General features: G+C 31.5%; 2 protein-coding genes across 3 annotated transcripts; both read right to left on the bottom strand.

Annotated features, from left to right (window-relative positions):
* Positions 1-9192: 9192 nt before the first annotated feature.
* Positions 9193-11021, bottom strand: LOC131602272 (cinnamoyl-CoA reductase CAD2-like). The gene is made up of 6 exons (XM_058874348.1): positions 10740-11021; positions 10485-10654; positions 10221-10412; positions 9953-10115; positions 9625-9811; positions 9193-9516 (listed from the first exon to the last, which is right to left on the bottom strand). The coding sequence occupies exons 1-6, from the start codon at positions 10864-10866 to the stop codon at positions 9369-9371; spliced, it is 987 nt and encodes a 328-aa protein (XP_058730331.1). The 5' UTR covers positions 10867-11021; the 3' UTR covers positions 9193-9368.
* Positions 11022-16781: 5760 nt separating this feature from the next.
* Positions 16782-18755, bottom strand: LOC131602274 (cinnamoyl-CoA reductase CAD2-like). 2 transcript variants are annotated; one of them, XM_058874349.1, is made up of 5 exons: positions 18246-18755; positions 17969-18160; positions 17729-17891; positions 17418-17604; positions 16782-17307 (listed from the first exon to the last, which is right to left on the bottom strand). In XM_058874349.1, the coding sequence occupies exons 1-5, from the start codon at positions 18537-18539 to the stop codon at positions 17163-17165; spliced, it is 981 nt and encodes a 326-aa protein (XP_058730332.1). In that variant the 5' UTR covers positions 18540-18755; the 3' UTR covers positions 16782-17162. The 2 variants fall into 2 exon arrangements, with proteins under 2 accessions (XP_058730332.1, XP_058730333.1); XM_058874350.1 differs by having other exon boundaries at positions 17801-17891.
* Between the last annotated feature and the right edge of the window lie 208 nt (positions 18756-18963).

The following is an 18963-nucleotide window of genomic DNA, read 5'->3' as shown; positions in this document are numbered from 1 at the left end:
ATATATCAATCAGACTCACTGAGGTCTTCCATCACATTCTCATACCATAGTTCACTGGTCTTCCATCGGAAATGGTCCTTCTTAGGAGGCTATTTCCTTCAACGAAAGGACTCCGACTATAATATTCAATATCGGACCGTCCACATTGTGTAAAATGGAGTGAGAAACAAGGAAGTTCAAAAAATTTATCAATTAGACTCCCGGAGGTCCGCCATCACATTCCCAGACCACAGGTCATTAGTGTTCCATTGGAAAGGGTGCTTCTCTATAGGCTCTTTACTTCAACGTAATGACTCAGACTGTAATATTCGATATCGGACCGTCCATGTTATGTAAAATAGCATGAGAAACAAGCAAGTTCCAAAAATTTACCAATCGAACTCCCAGAGGTCCGCCATCACATTCCCAAACCACAGTTCACTAGTCTTCCATTAGAAATGGTGCTTATCAGGGGCTCTTTACTTCAACGGATGAATGTGACTGTAATATTCAATATTGGACCGTCCACATCGTGTAAAATGGAATGAGAAACAAGGAAGTTCAAAATTTTTATCAATTAGAATCCCAGAGGTCCGCCATCACATTCCCAAACCACAGTTTGCTAGTGTTCCATTAGAAATGGTGCTTCTCTAGAGACTCTTTACTTCAACGGAATGACTCAGACTGATATATTTGATATCGGACCGTCCACATCGTGTAAAATAGCATGAGAAACAATAAAGTTCCAAAATTTTATCAATCGAACTCCCGGAGGTCCGCCATCACATTCCCAGACCACAATTCGCTAGTCTTCCGTTGGAAATGGTGCTTATGAGGAAGCTCTTTACTTCAACGGAATGAATCTGACTGTAATATTCAATATTGGACCGTCCACACCGTGTAAAATGGAATGAGAAACAAGGAAGTTCAAAATATTTATCAATTAGACTCCTAGAGGTCCGCCATCACAATCCCAAACCACAGTTTGCTAGTGTTCCATTGGAAATGGCGCTTCTCTATAGACTCTTTACTTCAACGGAATGACTCAGACTGATATATTTGATATCGGACCGTCCACATCGTGTAAAATAGCATGAGAAATAATAAAGTTCCAAAATTTATCAATCGAACTCCCGGAGGTCCGCCATCACATTCCCATACCACAGTTCACTAGTCTTCCGTTGGAAATGGTGCTTATCAAGAGGCTCTTTACTTCAATGGAATGAATCTGACTGTAATATTCAATATCGGACCGTCCATATCGTGTAAAATGGAATGAGAAACAAGGAAGTTCAAAAAATTTATCAATTAGACTCCCGAAGGTCTGCCATCACATTCCCAGACCACAGTTGATTAGTGTTCCATTGGAAAGGGTGCTTCTCTAGAGGCTCTTTACTTCAACGTAATGACTCAGACTGTAATATTCGATATCGGGCCGTCCATATTGTGTAAAATAGCATGTGAAATAAGCAAGTTCCAAAAATTTATCAATCAAACTCCCAGAGGTCCGCCATCACATTCCCAGACCACAGTTCGCTAGTCTTCCGTTGGAAATGGTGCTTATCAGGAAGCTCATTACTTCAACGGAATGACTATGACTGTAATATTTGACAGCGGACGTCCACATCGTGTAAAATGGAATGAGAAACAAGTAAGTTAAAGAAAATTGTATATTAGACTCCCGTAGGTATGCCATTACATTCCCATACCACTGTTCATTGGTCTTCCGTTGAAAAGAGTCCTTCTCAGGAGGCTATTTCCTTCAACGGAAGGACGCCGACTATAATATTAGATATCAGACCGTCCACGTCGTGTAAAATGGAGTGAGAAACGACCAAGTTCAAAAAATATATCAATCAGACTCACTGAGGTCTTCCATCATATTCCCATACCATAGTTCAGTGGTCTTCCATTGGAAATGGTCCTTCTAAGGAGGCTATTTCTTTCAACGAAAGGACTCCGACTATAATATTCAATATCGGACCGTCCACATTGTGTAAAATGGAGTGAAAAATGATCAATTTCAAAAAATTTATCAATCGAACTCCCTGAGAACTTCCATCAAATTCCCAACCCACAGTTAACTGGTCTTCCATTGGAAAGGGTCTTTCTCAGGAGGCTATTTCCTTCAACGGAAGGACCCCGACTATAATATTAAATATCATATCGTCCACATCATGTAAAATGGAGTGAGAATCGATCAAAATTTTAAAGTATATCAATCGGACTGCCGGAGGTCTTCCATCACATTCCCAGAGGACCTCTGATAATCTAAAAAACATATATTTTAATTTCTTATTTTAATTTGTCAAAAAGAAATTAAAAATGAAAAAACTTTTCCTTTCAATTAAGTTAGTAACAATTTATATATATTTTTTTGACTAAGTAATAATTTTTATTTTTGAAAACAAAATCTAAAAAATATATTTAATGTTTTGTTTAAAAATTTTAAGTACTATAATAAAATTTAAAACTTGTAAAAAAAGACATTTACTATTTATTATTGTTATTGTTTAAATTATGATATTTATTTAAAAATTAATCCTCAAAAATATCGATTATATTTTAAACTGAAAATGTAATTAACTAACAAAATAATTCCAACTACTTCTTAATAAAAGGAATTTAATTTATTTTAAAATTAAAATAAAAAAGGAAATAACTTATTATATTGATAAAAATTTATGACATAAAAAAAGTTATTCACGTTGAAAATTTTAAAACGTTTTGTTTCAATATTTTGGTTTTTCAATACCACTCTTAAATTTTTTGGCAGTAACTATTTTTCAGTTTCACGCTTCCCATGGTCTTAATCATTTCATCTATGGATATAGAAGTATCTTATCTCTTTCATATTTTTTTCTTTGGAAAGGTTAGAAGGTCTGAACTGTTAACAAAAAATTAGTACAATTTCAAGCAACAAAAATGGAAGAAGAATCTGTTACCTCTCCTTTGGCAGACGAAAAAAGAGTCAAACGTCGTATCTTAGATTCTTGTGGGAAAAATATTTCTCTTATTTTACTCTCATCCTCCAGGTAAATGCTCAAACACTGTACTTCTGATTTCTTTTTGCTTCTAATAATAAAATGGATTGATTTTTTTTATTTAACAATGGTTAAATTGTTAGAAGTTTGTGAATAAATTTATAACATTTCATATTATTTTTTTTAATAAACAGCCAAAAAGAAGATGTTCTCAAACGGAAACAAAAGAATGAAAATTGTGAAGAATGGCACCCTCTACTATTCAAAAAAGAAAAAGAAAATAGTTCTGATAAAAAGGAGTACTCCTCCATTCCACAAAATACATTTTTTGAAGATATGATGTCTTTAAGGTATAAATATATTATTTTAATACATATAAGTTGTTTTTTTTATAAATTTTATTTTAAAATAGGTAGAGAACAATAACTGTTTGTTTGTTTATTTTTTAAATTTTCAGCCAGAGAGAAATTAATTACATTTGGAAAAAGAGAATGGAAAATTATGATGAATATGCTAACATGCATGGTAAAGCAGATGGCCATGAGGTAATTAAATTATATTATAATTTTAGTTATTTTAATTTATAAAATATTTGTTTATTATTTTGAACACTTTCTTATTTACTATTGTTATTGTCAATATATTAATAACCAGGGTGATCATTATTTGCTACAACAAAGGGTAGCAAAATTGGAAAGAAGATTTGATGATGTAATACAAGATATTGATCATTTTAAGACATTTATGTTGATTAAATTTGAAAATTTTGGTCATACTTTTGATAATCACAAAACATTCACTCCTTATAAATCTGAGATGATTGAAAGAGATGGAGCTGAAGAACAGGAAGTGACTCCAAAAAAGATTGTTAGAGACCATGAACCTAAATTTAAAAAAAATCTCCAAGAATTTTATCCACCATCTCATAAAAACAAAACATGCATTCCGACTTTGGTAGCAACCGGCTCACCCACAGGTTTCTACATTAAGTCTAGTAAAATTTTAGACTTTTCTTCTACAAAAAAAAATATTTCTGATGTAAGTAATTTATTTCATACTTGCTCATGTTTTATATTCATATTTAATAATTCTATTTTATATTTATTATTTGTATCTCATATGTTGATGCAGGGTTTATCATCTTTGTTTAAAACAATAAACACAATGAATCTAGAGGATGATGAGTGTGCTGTGGCATCATATTTATTTGACTATCACACAAACAAAACTTCTGAAAAGTTAGTCATATATTATTGATTGTATTTAACTTTAATAATATTTTAAATAAATTGATTACACAAAATATAAATGTAATGATATATTATTTTTTATTATTAATTGTAGGACCGAAATTTTAGTTGTTCCAGATACATTAATTTGTGAAGGAACAAGAAAGTTGTTTGAATGCTTAAAGTCTCGTAATTTGGTTGACCAAGAGGTAAAAATATGTGGTAATAGTGTTTATTTTTAAATATATTTAAAAATTTCTAATGTCTATTGTTTCAGATTCTTGATTTAGGTGCAAGTATGTTCACTTATGCTGAAAAAAAAGACAATTTATTTCAAAGATATTGGTTTCTACCAACTACTTTTTCGGTATTAATTTCACACAACTTTAAACTCTTTATTGTTTAATTTGTTTAACTTTTTTCACGTATACCTAAATGATTTTACAAATGGATATTCTCTTGTAGCAATATGTGCAGGCATGGAATGCAGGAACACAAAGAATGATTGAAATATACCAAAACAAATTTATGGGGAAAATAGATAATATTTCAAAGGTAATGAATTATTCTACATAGAGAAATTATATACTAATATATATACTACCATTTATATAAATTCAATTTTGATTATCTAATATTGAGTAAATACAGATATTCATACCAATTCATGATTGGGACTCAGTTCACTGGTTTCTTCTTGTAATTGATCTTGTTAAAGAGGAGTTAGTTTGTCTTGATTCTTTCCCATCTAAATCAGCATTATATCGAAGGAAGCATTATATAAAAAAATTGGTAAAATAATATACTTCAATTTTTTCATTGTCTTATTTGAATCTAATATAATATAATATCTAACACAAATATCACTAATTTTTAGGCTATTTATATGGAAGATTTACTCTTGGATCCTTCTTTTTATGCAAATGGAGCAACTCATAAACCAAGAATATCTGAATTTCGACTAATCATTCCGAATGATTTGGGAAAGCAGACATGCGACTCGTATGTTATTATGTTTTTATTTATTTTTTATTACTTATTCATATTTTGTCTATCTAATGATGAAATTAAAATTTAGGAATGATTGTGGAATATGGGTGATAAAATAGATGGAGCAAATGAGAGGAGATGTGAATAAGATTTATGTACGTCGCTCTTCACCAAACTTAATTTTAATTTATGTGAATTTCACTAATTATAATGATATTTTATTTTATAGGTTGACGGTGGTACAAGACTAAGGATTGCATTAGATTTGACAATGGATTCTTACAACAAATTAAATGGTTTCATTTTGGAGAGGGCGTGGGAAAAATTTAAGAAGTTGGACAATGCATAAGAGACATGTGATGAATTTTGCAAGAATTTTAATACTGATTAAGTATTTTGTCAATTAAATTATGTAACAACTCATTTTATTCTGAGTCAAAAATCTATTTAATATTTTAGTTTCATTTTAAATCTGAATTTTGAATTGGTGTAATTGAATTTTCTTTTAATGCATGGATTTAAGACCGTGTTTCCTCTCCAAAGATTTATGTGTGATTACGAAAAATTAAAGTGTTATATATTTTATGTTGTGTAATTATAATTTTTTTTTATGAATAAAGTAAATAAATTACCTTGATACAAAAGTCAAAAATTTACTAACTAAAATAATGACTTTTAATTGATTTATTTTAATTAACAATTATTATATATGAGAAATTAAATATACTAAAATAATGGCATCAATTCTCTTTGACTTTTTTGAAATGGAATCAACAGGTGTTGTTTAAAAAAAGAAGATACGGTAGTTATATATGGAATATCAAATCACCTATTTATTAGTCTTAACAAATTTCATATTAATACTATTCAATTCATATTAATACCATTCAATTTCTTAAGTTGGTCGATACACATTTCTTATTAATAATACACAATTTCTTTAAGTTTGTCTTTATATATGAAATATTTATACTGTAATATTTGATTCTCTTTAATTTTTATGTGAATGAGTTTTTTTGTCATAAATTTATATGAATTATTTTTAATTTTAAAATAAATTAAATTCCTTTTATTGAGGAAGAGTTGGAATTATTTTATAGCTAAACTATTTTTTTTAAGTAATAACCAATCTAGTTGATTTTTTTTTATGTATTACTAGTTGAAATTTGACATTGTGGAAAATCTATTTGATGCTTTTGTTTTATTTTTAATTTAAAATTTGAATTTGCATAAATTGAATTTTCTTTGAATCCATTGATTTAAGATTGTGTTTGTCATTTATTTGTTTGATTTTTTAATTTATTTAAGATCGTGTTTGTCATTTATTGGTATAAATTGAATTTGTCATTTATCGTGATTTAAGACCGTGTTTGTCATTTATTGGTATAAATTGAATTTGTCATTTACTTGTTTGATTTTTTCATTTATTTGTTTGATTTTTTTTAATTAAAAATAATTCTTTTTTTAATTAAAAAATCAGAGGTATTTTGACACTCAATTGATTAAAATAAATATCAAATAAAATCTAAAACAAATAGCACCAAAAGCAACCGAACTATTACCACCTGAATATAAGAAAAGACAAAGCAATTAAAAAAGACTGTCAAAGTTATAAAATCTATTCTTTTTGAAAAAAAAACATTGGAGAAATAAAAACATGCATCTGCTATCAATGTATTATTGTTGCCTCTGATTGCTTCAATCTTACATTTTTCTCAATGTCCTCCATTTTCTTTCCATAATGATCTACAAATAAGACAATACTTAGATTTAAAAAGTTCTAAAAATAAAATAGAAACATATCATACCAAAGTACTTAAATTTAATCAATAATTTGGGTTAAGTGTTTTATAGAACAAGAAAGAAGATTAAAATTGCATAGAATACTCTAATGATTTTTCAAACAGAGATGGAAAACAAAAAGCAGACACCCCAATGACAACCTGCAAAATCAAAAAATCTATGCATTGAAACACTAATAATAATCATCATTAAAAATGAAGGAAAAAACATTAAAAAAATCTAAAATTGAAATGAGATAAAAAGTAAGAGGGGGTATCAAGGGTTTTACAGAAAAAAAGACATACCATATTCTTCATACACAAAACCCATATTTATTTTCCATTAAAAGTGTAAAAATAACCGATGAAAACATTGTTATTGAGAGAGTAAGTAATCTCTACGTGTGTGTGAAGAAGAAGGAGAATGAGAAAAACCTGTGTGTGATTTTGTAAGTATTGGAAGAGTTATTGATTTGACCCTTTTTCAAAAACGAAAAGACAGAGATGAAAAAGTGAGAAAGAAGGATATTGTCAAGAGGAAGAAGAAAAATGTTCTCTTCTTTGAAATTCCGGCCGCAACTTCAACTCTGCCATTGTTGTGCTGGGTCTGATGTTTTGGTTGCTTCTTGTTAGGTTTCTCAATTTCATCCTATTAGAAAATGAATGAAAATAATGTAATTTTTTTAATTAAAAATATTAATTTAAAATAAAATGAGAGTTGGATAAATATGTAATTATAAAATGGTATGGGCAAAAATTAAAAACTACAAAATAGTGATGACATGACAAATGATTTAAGTAATAACCAATCTATATAAGACATGTCAAGTGGGTAAAGTTACCCAACATTTTAAGTTGGGTAATGAAGTAGGACCCAACAATAAAATATAGTTTAACTGGACGTTGCACAGTACTATATGACTGTTGTTTTTATCAACTTCAGTACTGCCTCATTTACCATTAAGAGCCATACCCCATTATCTTGTATATCTTTCCTCCAAGTTGTGTTGGATTATCAGGCTGCACGCCAACAATCATATTGAGTGCCATTATATACAATATTTATTACACACCTATTAATTTGAAAAACTGCTAAAACTAATAGCATGTGTTTCAATTTTGCACCACTTTTTTCTTTGATAGCAAATACTTACCATCATCATATGTGAGGTGCAACTTATCTTATCAGAACCATAGTCTGATGTAGCACTAACAATTTGATTTATAGGACTATGGTTCTGTTAAGGCCATATTTTAAATGATGTCTGATGTAGCACTATATATGGCCTTGACATCGTTAATAATCTGGAAAAATAGGACTAAAATATTATAAATATTTTATAATATTTTTTTATATTAATTTATATGACCTCTAAATTAATATAAAATATTATAACATTAATGAATGAATCAATGAACCGAATAGATTGAACCCCATAAATTGTTCGAATCAGATTACTTTTCGACTTTTTAAGTTTTTGGCAATCTCGGAACATGTTTTCTTTCTCTTCATCAACGAAGGTTTTAAGGCACATTACAACAATCTCCACTTTGACTTTAAATTGTGTTGATACCAATTTAACCGTCAACAACATTGCTACTCTCTACCAGGTTGAAACTCTAATCAATAACCTTTATCAAATTCAAACAACCCTTGAATCTTGATCTCGCCACTTGCATCCACTTGTTTCTAATTACCATTTTCGGCCTAAGTAATTTAACAAGTCCTCGAGTATGATTTTTCAACCACCCTTGACTGCACCTATTTTCAAATGTCTCTCTGAAAATTTTTCTTTTTGTATTTTCATAAGTACTGTTTATGTTATGACACTGTTCATTAATATATTATTTTATTTAAAAAAAAATATTGTTCACCGTATAAATACGATGAAGAGTAGAGTAAGTATTGGTGTCAAAATGGGATCTCTAGATAGCATTGCTGTATGAATAAAAATAGGAACAAAGAAACCTTGTCCCGATTTTCTGAGTACATCTCGCTGAATACATCCAAGAGATAATATTTTGCAAGAATGTGTTAATACCGAATTCAAAAAAGTTGCGGTGAAATTCCTTCGCATCATGAAGGAGTCAACAGGGGCTATTTAATTTGATAGCCACTCTATGTTTCATTCATTTTGATTTTCCTCATTGTAAAAGTACTAGCAATGATAGCCACAAGATAGCATATCAAAAACAGATTAATTATTATATATGATTATATAACACTAGTGATTGTAATTGAAAATCAAAGTGAAGTTTAAAAAGCATATTTGAACTGGCTTGGTTTGATCCATTACCAAACCTTATTTCACATTAAGAAATAACTCATCCTTATGCAGCAGAGTTCTTGAATACAAAACGTGATTATGATTATCAATATTTATTTTGAAATGAAATATCATAAATTAGAAATCAGCAAACTTTTTCTCTTTTAAACTTTCTACTATCTCTTTGAGGCTGACTTCTAGGGGAATAAATTCAACTGATCCCAACTTCTTTGCCTTTTCTTTGGAAACTTGAAATGTTTGCATCAAAGGCTTATCATCTGCACACCTGATAAGACAGTTTATTTACAAAGATAAAATATGTATTAAAAAATTAGAAGAAAAAACATTTTTCTTATAAATAAATCATAGTATTAAATTGAATAACAAAACTTACTTGTTCGGAATTTGCAATGTTGGATACATATCACGTAAAATCTTCGTAAGTTCAGAGAAATGTATCACTCTTTCAACCAAACAATATCTTCCACTAGCCGAAGAATCCTCATATGCTTGAATATGCACATTTGCAACATCCTTCACATTGATCCATCCAAAAGCAGCATTCAAAAATGTTTCTGAACCTGCATAGCGCAGTTGAATCAACGAGATTAAAGTGAAGTCAATTTTCTTCGAATGTTTGCGTGCATTTTGCTACAATATAAAATTTGTAACTCAAACGCAGATACATTTTGTAAAAAACATCACCGGAAAACAAAAATTACCATTTATTAAATTAAGAATTAAAGAAGAACTATCGTTAAGTTCTGGTTGCAAGAGAGGCCCTATCACCACAGCTGGATTCATAACAACATAGTCAATATTGTTTTCTGTTAGAAATTTGTTTGCAGCTTCTTCTGCTGAAGTCTTCGCAAATTGATACCACATCTGAAAAATACAGTTATTATAACAAACAAGTACAATTACATCAATATTAATTATTGCGCAGTAATTTTCTAGTAAATGGAAAAGAGACACATGATATAGTTCTACCTTATTTTCCAATAAGAACTGTGGATTTGAAAACCATGTCTCATCAACTACAACTTCTGGTGTTCGAGGCTTCCCGTTGTATAAAGCAGTGGCAATAGAAGAAGTTAAAACAACTCGTTTAACTGATCCCGATTTTGCACATGACTTCAAAACATTAAGAGTTCCCTTCACAGCAGGATCGATCAATTGTGTCTGAAAAAATGAAATCACAAAAATTAAGAGTTGGTATCACACAAACAACTCGGTTACTGGAGATGATCTTACCTGAGGGTCATCAACAACGAAATGAACAGGTGAAGCGGTATGGAAGACGCCATGACAACCTTGAATAGCAGAATCAAAGGAACCTTCTTCTAATAGATCTGCCTTAAAGAGTTGCAATCTTTCCTTTGCACCATCAAGTTTAAGCAAGTGATCAACCTTATTTGGATTACCTATATTATATATACCAAGAAAATAAACTCAATTATTGAAGTTGAATGAAAACCAAATAAACAAATAATTTAGACAAGAACCGACTTGGATCACGAACGGTGGCTCTAACAGTATAACCACGTTGGAGAAGAAACTTAACAATCCATGAAGCAATATAACCAGAAGCACCTGTCACACACACAACCTTTCCTTCTTCACCACTACTACTCATTCTTCCTCTCAATATCTTTCTGATCAGTAGAAAATAAATAGATGTTTTATTATTCTAAATAGCGAAGTTGAGTTTTTATTAGTTAAATTGGACTCCATATTTTTTAAATTAATGCACAACGCATACCAAGGTAGTAGGTTTACTTAGGAACCTCACCAACCCAAAAATTGATCCTTATTAAACTTATTTTCCTCCCATCCCTCGGTTGTTGCATTTTATCTTGTTATTTTAATTTAAAATAATTTGCATGATTTCAATTGTCAATACTCAAGCCAGAAACCGATCACGTTTAAAGTTGACTTGTCTCTTGATAAAATTTATCCTAAAATTTGTCATAAGTTGTAGTGGAGTATTATAAAAAAAATAATAATAATAATAATTAGCACCAAATTCATATTGAGGTCTAGATTGCAGTTTTATGACAACATTAGAAATATCCAAATTTTGTAATAAAAATATTGCTTGTTTCAGGCTTTCGCTTCTTGTGGTAGGGGGTTGTCATGTGTCCAAATTGTCAGTGCCTTCATAAAACTACCCTTGTCATCCATCAAACACATGTCTTCTCTGTTATAGTTTTGATTTTTAAAAATTTTGGCCACTACATTGCATTTCATCTTTCTGTGAATTTTTTATTCAAATGCCACAGCCCTAAAATAAAATACCACTAATGCCACCGTTTGAAATAAATTCTCAGAATGTCACACTTATGAGGTCTTCCACCAAATGATATGGCGTAAGGGGCTTACATTTTGCAGCTCAGTAGACTTTCTGTCAAATGAGATGGAGTAAGTCTACTGAGCTGAAAAAAATGTGGGACCCTTATGCCATCTCATTTGGCAGAAGTCTATTGAGCTGCAAAAAAGTAGACCCCTTACGTCATCTCATTTGGCGGAAGACCTCAGAAAATGTGGCATTCTGGGAATTTATTTTCAAACCATGGTATTTTGTTTTAAGGTTGTGGCATTTGAAGAAAAAATTCTCTTTCTATGCTCTGGTGTTGTGCATAATACTCTTACTCCTCACAACACTAAATTGCTAATCCTTATGATAGCAATGTCAACCGCATCTCCACGTTGTCGCCTTTCCCAAAATTTGTTGTGTGGTATTAACGGTGTGCCATTGGTAAAAGTAATCTCGCACTAATTGAAATGATGTTGATGCACTCAACTCTAAATCTTTCCACAATTTCTCGATCATTATCAATAAAAAGACATTGTTATTGAGAAATACAACTTGGTAACAAGACTTTCATTCTATTTGCCAAAACATTCGAAATAATTTTTCAAAGGATAATACATTGTGAAATCGGACGACAATCTCTCCTCGAGACGAGATTTCTTTATGGGGAATATGAATTATATTTATCTTGCCTAGACATGACAGTGAAACCTGTACTCGTGGGTATCCTCCGAACTTGATGTAATAATTTTTAAATGAGAGTTATAAATAACTGGGAGTTAGTTAAGTAGGTTAACTTGTGACTCAAGTAAGTTACTTGAATCACAAGCAACTATAAAACCAACAATTCATATGCTTTTCATGTAATGCAATATTCATAAGTTTGTGTGAAGTTTAATTAAAAAACAATTTTGAGAAAACACTCTATTTTCTTGTTCTTTCCCATTAATTGGCATCTAGAAACAGGTTCTGACATCAAAGTAAGTTTGTGTTGATACATAAGGTAAATATAAGTAAAGTGTGAGGAAAACAGTGGGAAGAATATAGTAAAGAAAAATTGCAGAGGTTTCTTGAGACAAAAGAAAGATAAATGTAAATGGTGGTTTCTCAACTAATATCCTAACTTTTGATGGAAGCAATTGGGAAAGGTTGATTAATGAAAAGAATGATTCCTCCAAAGAAGGAGGAGGATATGTCAATAATCAAATGAAGAAGAAGGACTTTGAAAAAAGTAAGATACAATAATATAATTGTGAGAAGATTGGTCACTTTGCAAATGAATGTTGGTACAAGAAATAAGGAAGAAAGAAAATTCATAAAGGAGATGAAGAGGCCAACATAGCACATGATGATTGTGAATCAGATGCAGTGCTACTAATGACCATCACTTGTGAAGGAAATCCATTATCTGAACAACAGTATCTAGACTTGGAATGCTCCAATCACACGATAGGACATTAAGAATGACTGATCAACTTAGATTCAACTAAGAATAGAACTTTCAAATGCATCATTCAACCTAGAAATGAAGTATGACTATCAAGCATTACTGAGCCATAATGGATAAGTTATGGACATATGAACTTTAGAAGCTTAAGTAAATTAAGCTCTAAGAACTTAGTTCATGGTTTTCCTAAACTAAGCACAAGAAGTATGGCATGTAAAATCTTACTAAGAAGTAAGAAAATCATATCATCTTTTGCTTTTGAACTGCCTAAGAGATCAAGAGAGATGCTTTTGAAGTGGTGCATTTTGATATTTGTGGTCTTTTTGAGGTACCATCCTTTAGAGGTAATAGGTACTTCATCACCTGTGTGGATGGACATACAAGGATGTTGTCTCTTTATACCATCTGTCTTAAAAGTGAAGCTTTTAAAGTCTTCAAGAAGTTCAAAATCTTACGTGAGAAGGAAAGTAGCAAAAGAAATCAAGGTTTTAAGGATAAATAGAGGCGGAGAGTATACATAAAAATAGTTTGAAGCATACTTCAGTAGCGAAGGTATAAAACATTAAGTAACCTTATCCTATACACTACAACACAATGGTCTTGGAGAAAGAAGAAATAGGAAAATTCTTGACATGGCAAGGAGTATGCTGAAGCACAAGAAACTGCCTCATTAGTTTTTGAGCGAGGCAATTAATATCATCACTTATATCCTCAACATGTGTCCAACTAGGAATCTAAAAATGAAGGTACCATAAGAATCAAGGTGTTAAGAAAGCCATTTGTGAAACATCTTAAGGTTTCTAGATCAGTCTGCTACAAGCATGTACAAGATCAAAGGAGGACTAAGTTACAAGTCAAGAGTGAAATAACGATATTCATAGGATATCATCCAACAAGTGCTTAAAAACTATATAATACTATTTATAAAATGGTTCATATAAGTAGATATGTGGTATTTGATGAATTTGAGGCATAGAAATGGCAGGCAAAAAATAGCATTGAAGGTGAAGTATGACACATTTTTATATACTATGATCATAATGATGAATTTGATGATGAAAAAAAGGGCGAAGACACTATAGTTTGTGAAGTTGCACAAATTGATTCTCGTGTTCATGAGAGACCACAAAGGATAAAATATGAACCTAGAAGATTTGAGGATTGTGAAGTATTGTTGGAGAGTGCAGTTATCAATGAAAGAGAATTGATACATTTTACCCTTTTAGTTGATGCAGAGCCAATTAGCCATTCAGAAGAAATGGAGAGAGAATTTTGGAAGGAAGCTATGAGATAATAACTTAGGTCAACTAAGAAGAATCAAACTTGGCAATTGGTACCTCTACCTGATGAGAAAAAACTACCAGTGTGTGATGGTTGTACAAGACTAAGCTTAATCCAGAAGGCTTAGTTTCAAAACTCAAAGCAAGATTGGAGGCTAAAGGGTTCCTGCATAAATATGGCATAGACTATAATAAGGTCTTAGCTTTTGTGGAAAGGGTTTAAATTGTAAGGTTGGTGGTAACAATAGCTAGTAGTAGAGATTTGTCCCTACATCATTTAGATGTAAACTATGTATTTTCAAATGGCCCTCTAGAATAAATAGTATATGTAACTCATCCCTACAGGTTTTGTGATAAAAAGAAAGGAAAAAAATGGTATACAAGTTACACAAGGCCTTATATGGTTTGAAGAAAGGTCAAAGAGATTGCAATAAAAGAATTGACTAATTTCTTGCTAACTTGGGATTCAAGAAATGTATTGTGGAGTATGGTATATATGTGTCGGAATAAAAGGAAGAATTTATAATGATGATTTTCTTGTATGTAGATTATTGGCTTATTATAGGAAACCATATTCATGTGCTTTAAATATGCTAAAGAAACAAAATAATAATTTGAGATGACTTACCTAGGAAGACTATTATACTTTCTTGGCATGGAATTTTTGAAGAGCAAAGAGGGAATGCTTATGCATGAACAAAACTATGCTAAGAAATTGCTTTTAAGATTTGAGGTGATTGCTTGTAAAGCAAACACAGATCCTTTTGAGGCAACTTTATTGTGTTACTTGCTTAATTTTGTGTTACTTGCTTTAAAAGTAACAACTTTATTGTACCATTAGAATCAATTCTGAATTTGATGGAGAAAATTTGTTTTGACTGAGTTCAAAATATGATTATGAAAGGATAATGCAGACATTAGTACAGATTCCAAACTTGTCCCCAGGTCCGCCCCGTTGATAATTTGGAATATTTAAATATGATAATTTAGGATATTAATGCTTCATAATATATTATTATTTAGTTTGTACTATTATTTGAAATATATGAAATATATATTTGAAAATTTTTAAATTTATTTTAAATTATGCAATGATAAAAAAAATACAGGTATGCATGTTCCCCCTCAATGACAAGGAGACTTAGAAACCTTAATAGTTTTATAATAATTTATGGTATTAGGGCTTGCCCATGGTGTCAAGAAGCCCGTGAGGTATTGTTTTGAGGTTATTTATGAGGCTTGCTCACATGAGGTGAGAGGCTATAATGATGACTAGTGATGCTTGTTGCTCGTGCATGAGAGACAGAATCATTTATTTGTTTTGCGTTAAAATGGACAAATCGTCACTTGCTTATGAAAACGTTTGTAGTCGTGTTAGGATAAAAAATAGTTTTGATTGGTTAAAGTTTTTTCTGTGTGGAAGACAAATGTTTGGTGGGAACAACGTGTGCGCCTCTAGTCCGATTATTCGGGGATCAAAAGGATGTGCATCCAATTGTCCTTTTTCACCTATGTTTGTACTTATAAAAAATTTCTTAGCGAAATATGAGTAACTGGTTGGAACAAAGTGTAGATTGTGCGTCCGTTTACTTAGTGTTTCAAAAGGATGTGCATCCAATTGTCCTTTTGATTCCAAGTTTATTTAAGTATTTTAGGCGGAAGACAAATAATCGTTTTGAACAAAGAGTGCTAATTTAAGTGCACTTAAGCCAACACTTATACATTAAAAAGCGTTGTATATACCTATAACGGCGCTAGAATAGACAAAGCTTAAAAGCGCTTCTTAAGGTTAAAAAAATGTTACCTAAGGTGCTATTTGGCATAATGATAGTGGCCTTGTTGAAGCGGGCGAGATAGTCCCTCAGCGACTCTGATAGACCCTAGAGTATATTAAATAGATTAGCATTGGACCTCTCACTGTGGCGGATGGCGGCAAACTGATGTAGTAGTTTCTTTTACAATTTTTGGTCACTGTTTATAAAAGCACGAGTAAACATATATACCATCTGAGGGAGGCTTCTCTGAAAGTGCCAGATAGCAGCTTGCATTTCAAAGAGTCAGGAGCTTCTATGATGGCGATATGTGTATTGATGAAGGGGACATGCTCGTAGGGGTCCTACGCCCATCAAACTTGGCCAAGGAGAGAGTTTAAAATCTATTGGGATATGTACCCCCATATCTCGTCTAAGAGAGGTTAGGGGTGCAATAATTCAATTTCATCTGTAGGGTTTGGAATCTTGTTGGCGTTGTCTGATGATGTCGACGTCGTCTTCCAACATCTGATTATGACGGCGTAATCCGTCCATGGCGGCACGCATCTCTGTCAGGACATCGACATCACCGCTACCGCTGGTCCCTTCTAGCATAGGGGATGAAGCTTTCTTATCAACCATAGATAAAGGTGGCTAAATATAAGAGTGAATGGTAACAACGAGAATGTTGATGGTGGTGAAAGGTGTGGTCCAGTTTAATTTTACTTGATTAGATCTATAAAATGCCATTACCAAACAATGATTTTAGAGTTTATTAACACAACTTCACCAATATCCGCTATTTTCCCTCTAAACAAAATATTATTTCTCTAAGTCCAAATACTCCAACAAGTTGCAAATCAAATAACTGAGACCTTCGATTGGCATTTTCCCCCAATTGGCATTTTCCCCCTTAATACTCTACAAAACCATTTTGCATGAGAAATGGAATCTAAAGGAAAATGAGACTCCAAATTATAACTTTCAGCTGCAGCAGAGCTGTGAACTTACATTCCCAATGGGCTTGATTTAAAAAACCCAACGGATAAAAAACACCCTATTAATTCATCCTTATGCTGAGTTTCTGAATACAATCCCTATTAAGATTATCAATATTTTCTCTAAATGAAATATCATAAATTAGAAGCTAATAAACTCTTTCTCTTTTAAACTTTCTATTATCTCTCTGAGGCTCACTTCCAGGGGAATAAATTCAACTCCCAACTTTTTTGCCTTTTCTTTAGAAACTTGAAATGTTTGCATCAAAGGCTTATCATCTGTACACCTGATAACACAGTTTATTTACAAAATGAAAATAAATGGTTAGAAAAGTTAGAAGAAAGGATGTTTTCTTAATAAACATGTCATAGTATTTAATTTAATCATAAAAGTTACTTGTTCGGAATTTGCAATGATGAATACATATGATGCAAAATCTTAGTAAGTTCAGAGAAATGTATCACTCTTTCAACCAAACAATATCTTCCATTAGCCGAAGAATCCTCATATGCCAGAATATGTGCATTTGCAACATCCTTCACATTGATCCATCCAAAAGCAGCGTTCATTAATGTTTCTGAACCTGCACAGCGCAATTTAATCAACGAGTTTAAACTGAATTCAATTAATTATCTTTAATTTTTTTTACTCTAAAAGCAGATTTGAAAGGAAAAAAATACTGTCCAGCAAATAAAAGTTATTACTACCATTTATTAAGTCAAAAATGAAAGCAGAACTTTGGTTAAGCTCAGGTTGCAAGAGAGGACCAATCGTCACACCTGGATTCATAACAACGTAGTCAATATTGTTTTCTGTTAGAAATTTTGTTGCAGCTTCTTCTGCTGAAGTCTTTGCATATGAATACCACATCTGAAATAAAATAAAATGAATTTTCACATTCACATTAGCCTTATTCTAATAGCTACATCAAGTATATATTATAGTACCTTTTCTTCCAATAAGAAATCTGCATTTGAAAACCATGTCTCATCAACTACAACTTCTGGTGTTAGAGGTCTTCCGTTATACGCAACAGAAGCAAAAGAAGAAGTTAAAACAACTCGTTTAACAGATGGTGATTTGGCACATGAATTCAAAACATTTAGAGTTCCCTTCACCGCAGGATCAACTAATTCTGTCTGAAATAAAAAAAAAAAACTCAAACATTCAAAATGAGTCAACAAAGTTCATGTATAAAGCTTAATCAAGGTGACCTCACTTCACCTGAGGGTCACCGTCGATAACCAAATGAACCGGTGAAGCAGTATGAAAGACACCATGACAGCCGTGAATAACAGAATCAAATGAACCTTCTTCTAATAGATCAGCCTTGAAGAGTTGCAACCTTTCCTTTGCACCATCAAGTTTAAGCAAGTGATCAACCTTATTTGGATTACTTATATTACGAACAGTGGCTCTAACAGTGTAACCACGTTGGAGAAGAAACTTAACAATCCATGAAGCAATATAACCAGAAGCACCTGTTACACACACCACTTTTCCATCACCGATATTCATCTTCTAAATTTCTATCTCTCTTAACAATTGATAGATAGAAAAAACCACATACTTAAAGGAAAAAGTATTGCAGGAATGATTCACAAAATTCATCGTTTTCTAGAGATTGAATATATATTCCAAAACAAGAGAAGGCGGTTATAGAATGAGAAGTGACATATATAACTCAAAGCTTGTTTGATTTAGTTTTGACATACTAGTTTATTAATGGCAGAAGCTTAATAATATAGAACTCTACTATATTTTCTTATAACACGTGAATTTAACCAACATAAACTTACAAAAAAAATTTGTTATTTTTCTTGGAACTAGTAAAACTATCAACAAACATCTACCATTGCAAATAATGGTGTTGTAAAATTAAAATTAAACTTCAAAAGAAAAATAACTCTGGTAGTTGTAAAATTAGTGTCGTTTAAATAAG

This window comes from Vicia villosa, linkage group LG5, assembly GCF_029867415.1.
Source record: "Vicia villosa cultivar HV-30 ecotype Madison, WI linkage group LG5, Vvil1.0, whole genome shotgun sequence".
In the NCBI taxonomy this organism is placed as follows: domain Eukaryota; kingdom Viridiplantae; phylum Streptophyta; class Magnoliopsida; order Fabales; family Fabaceae; genus Vicia; species Vicia villosa.
Note: the sequence above shows the minus strand (reverse complement) of the source record. Positions and strands in the feature narration are given on the sequence as shown.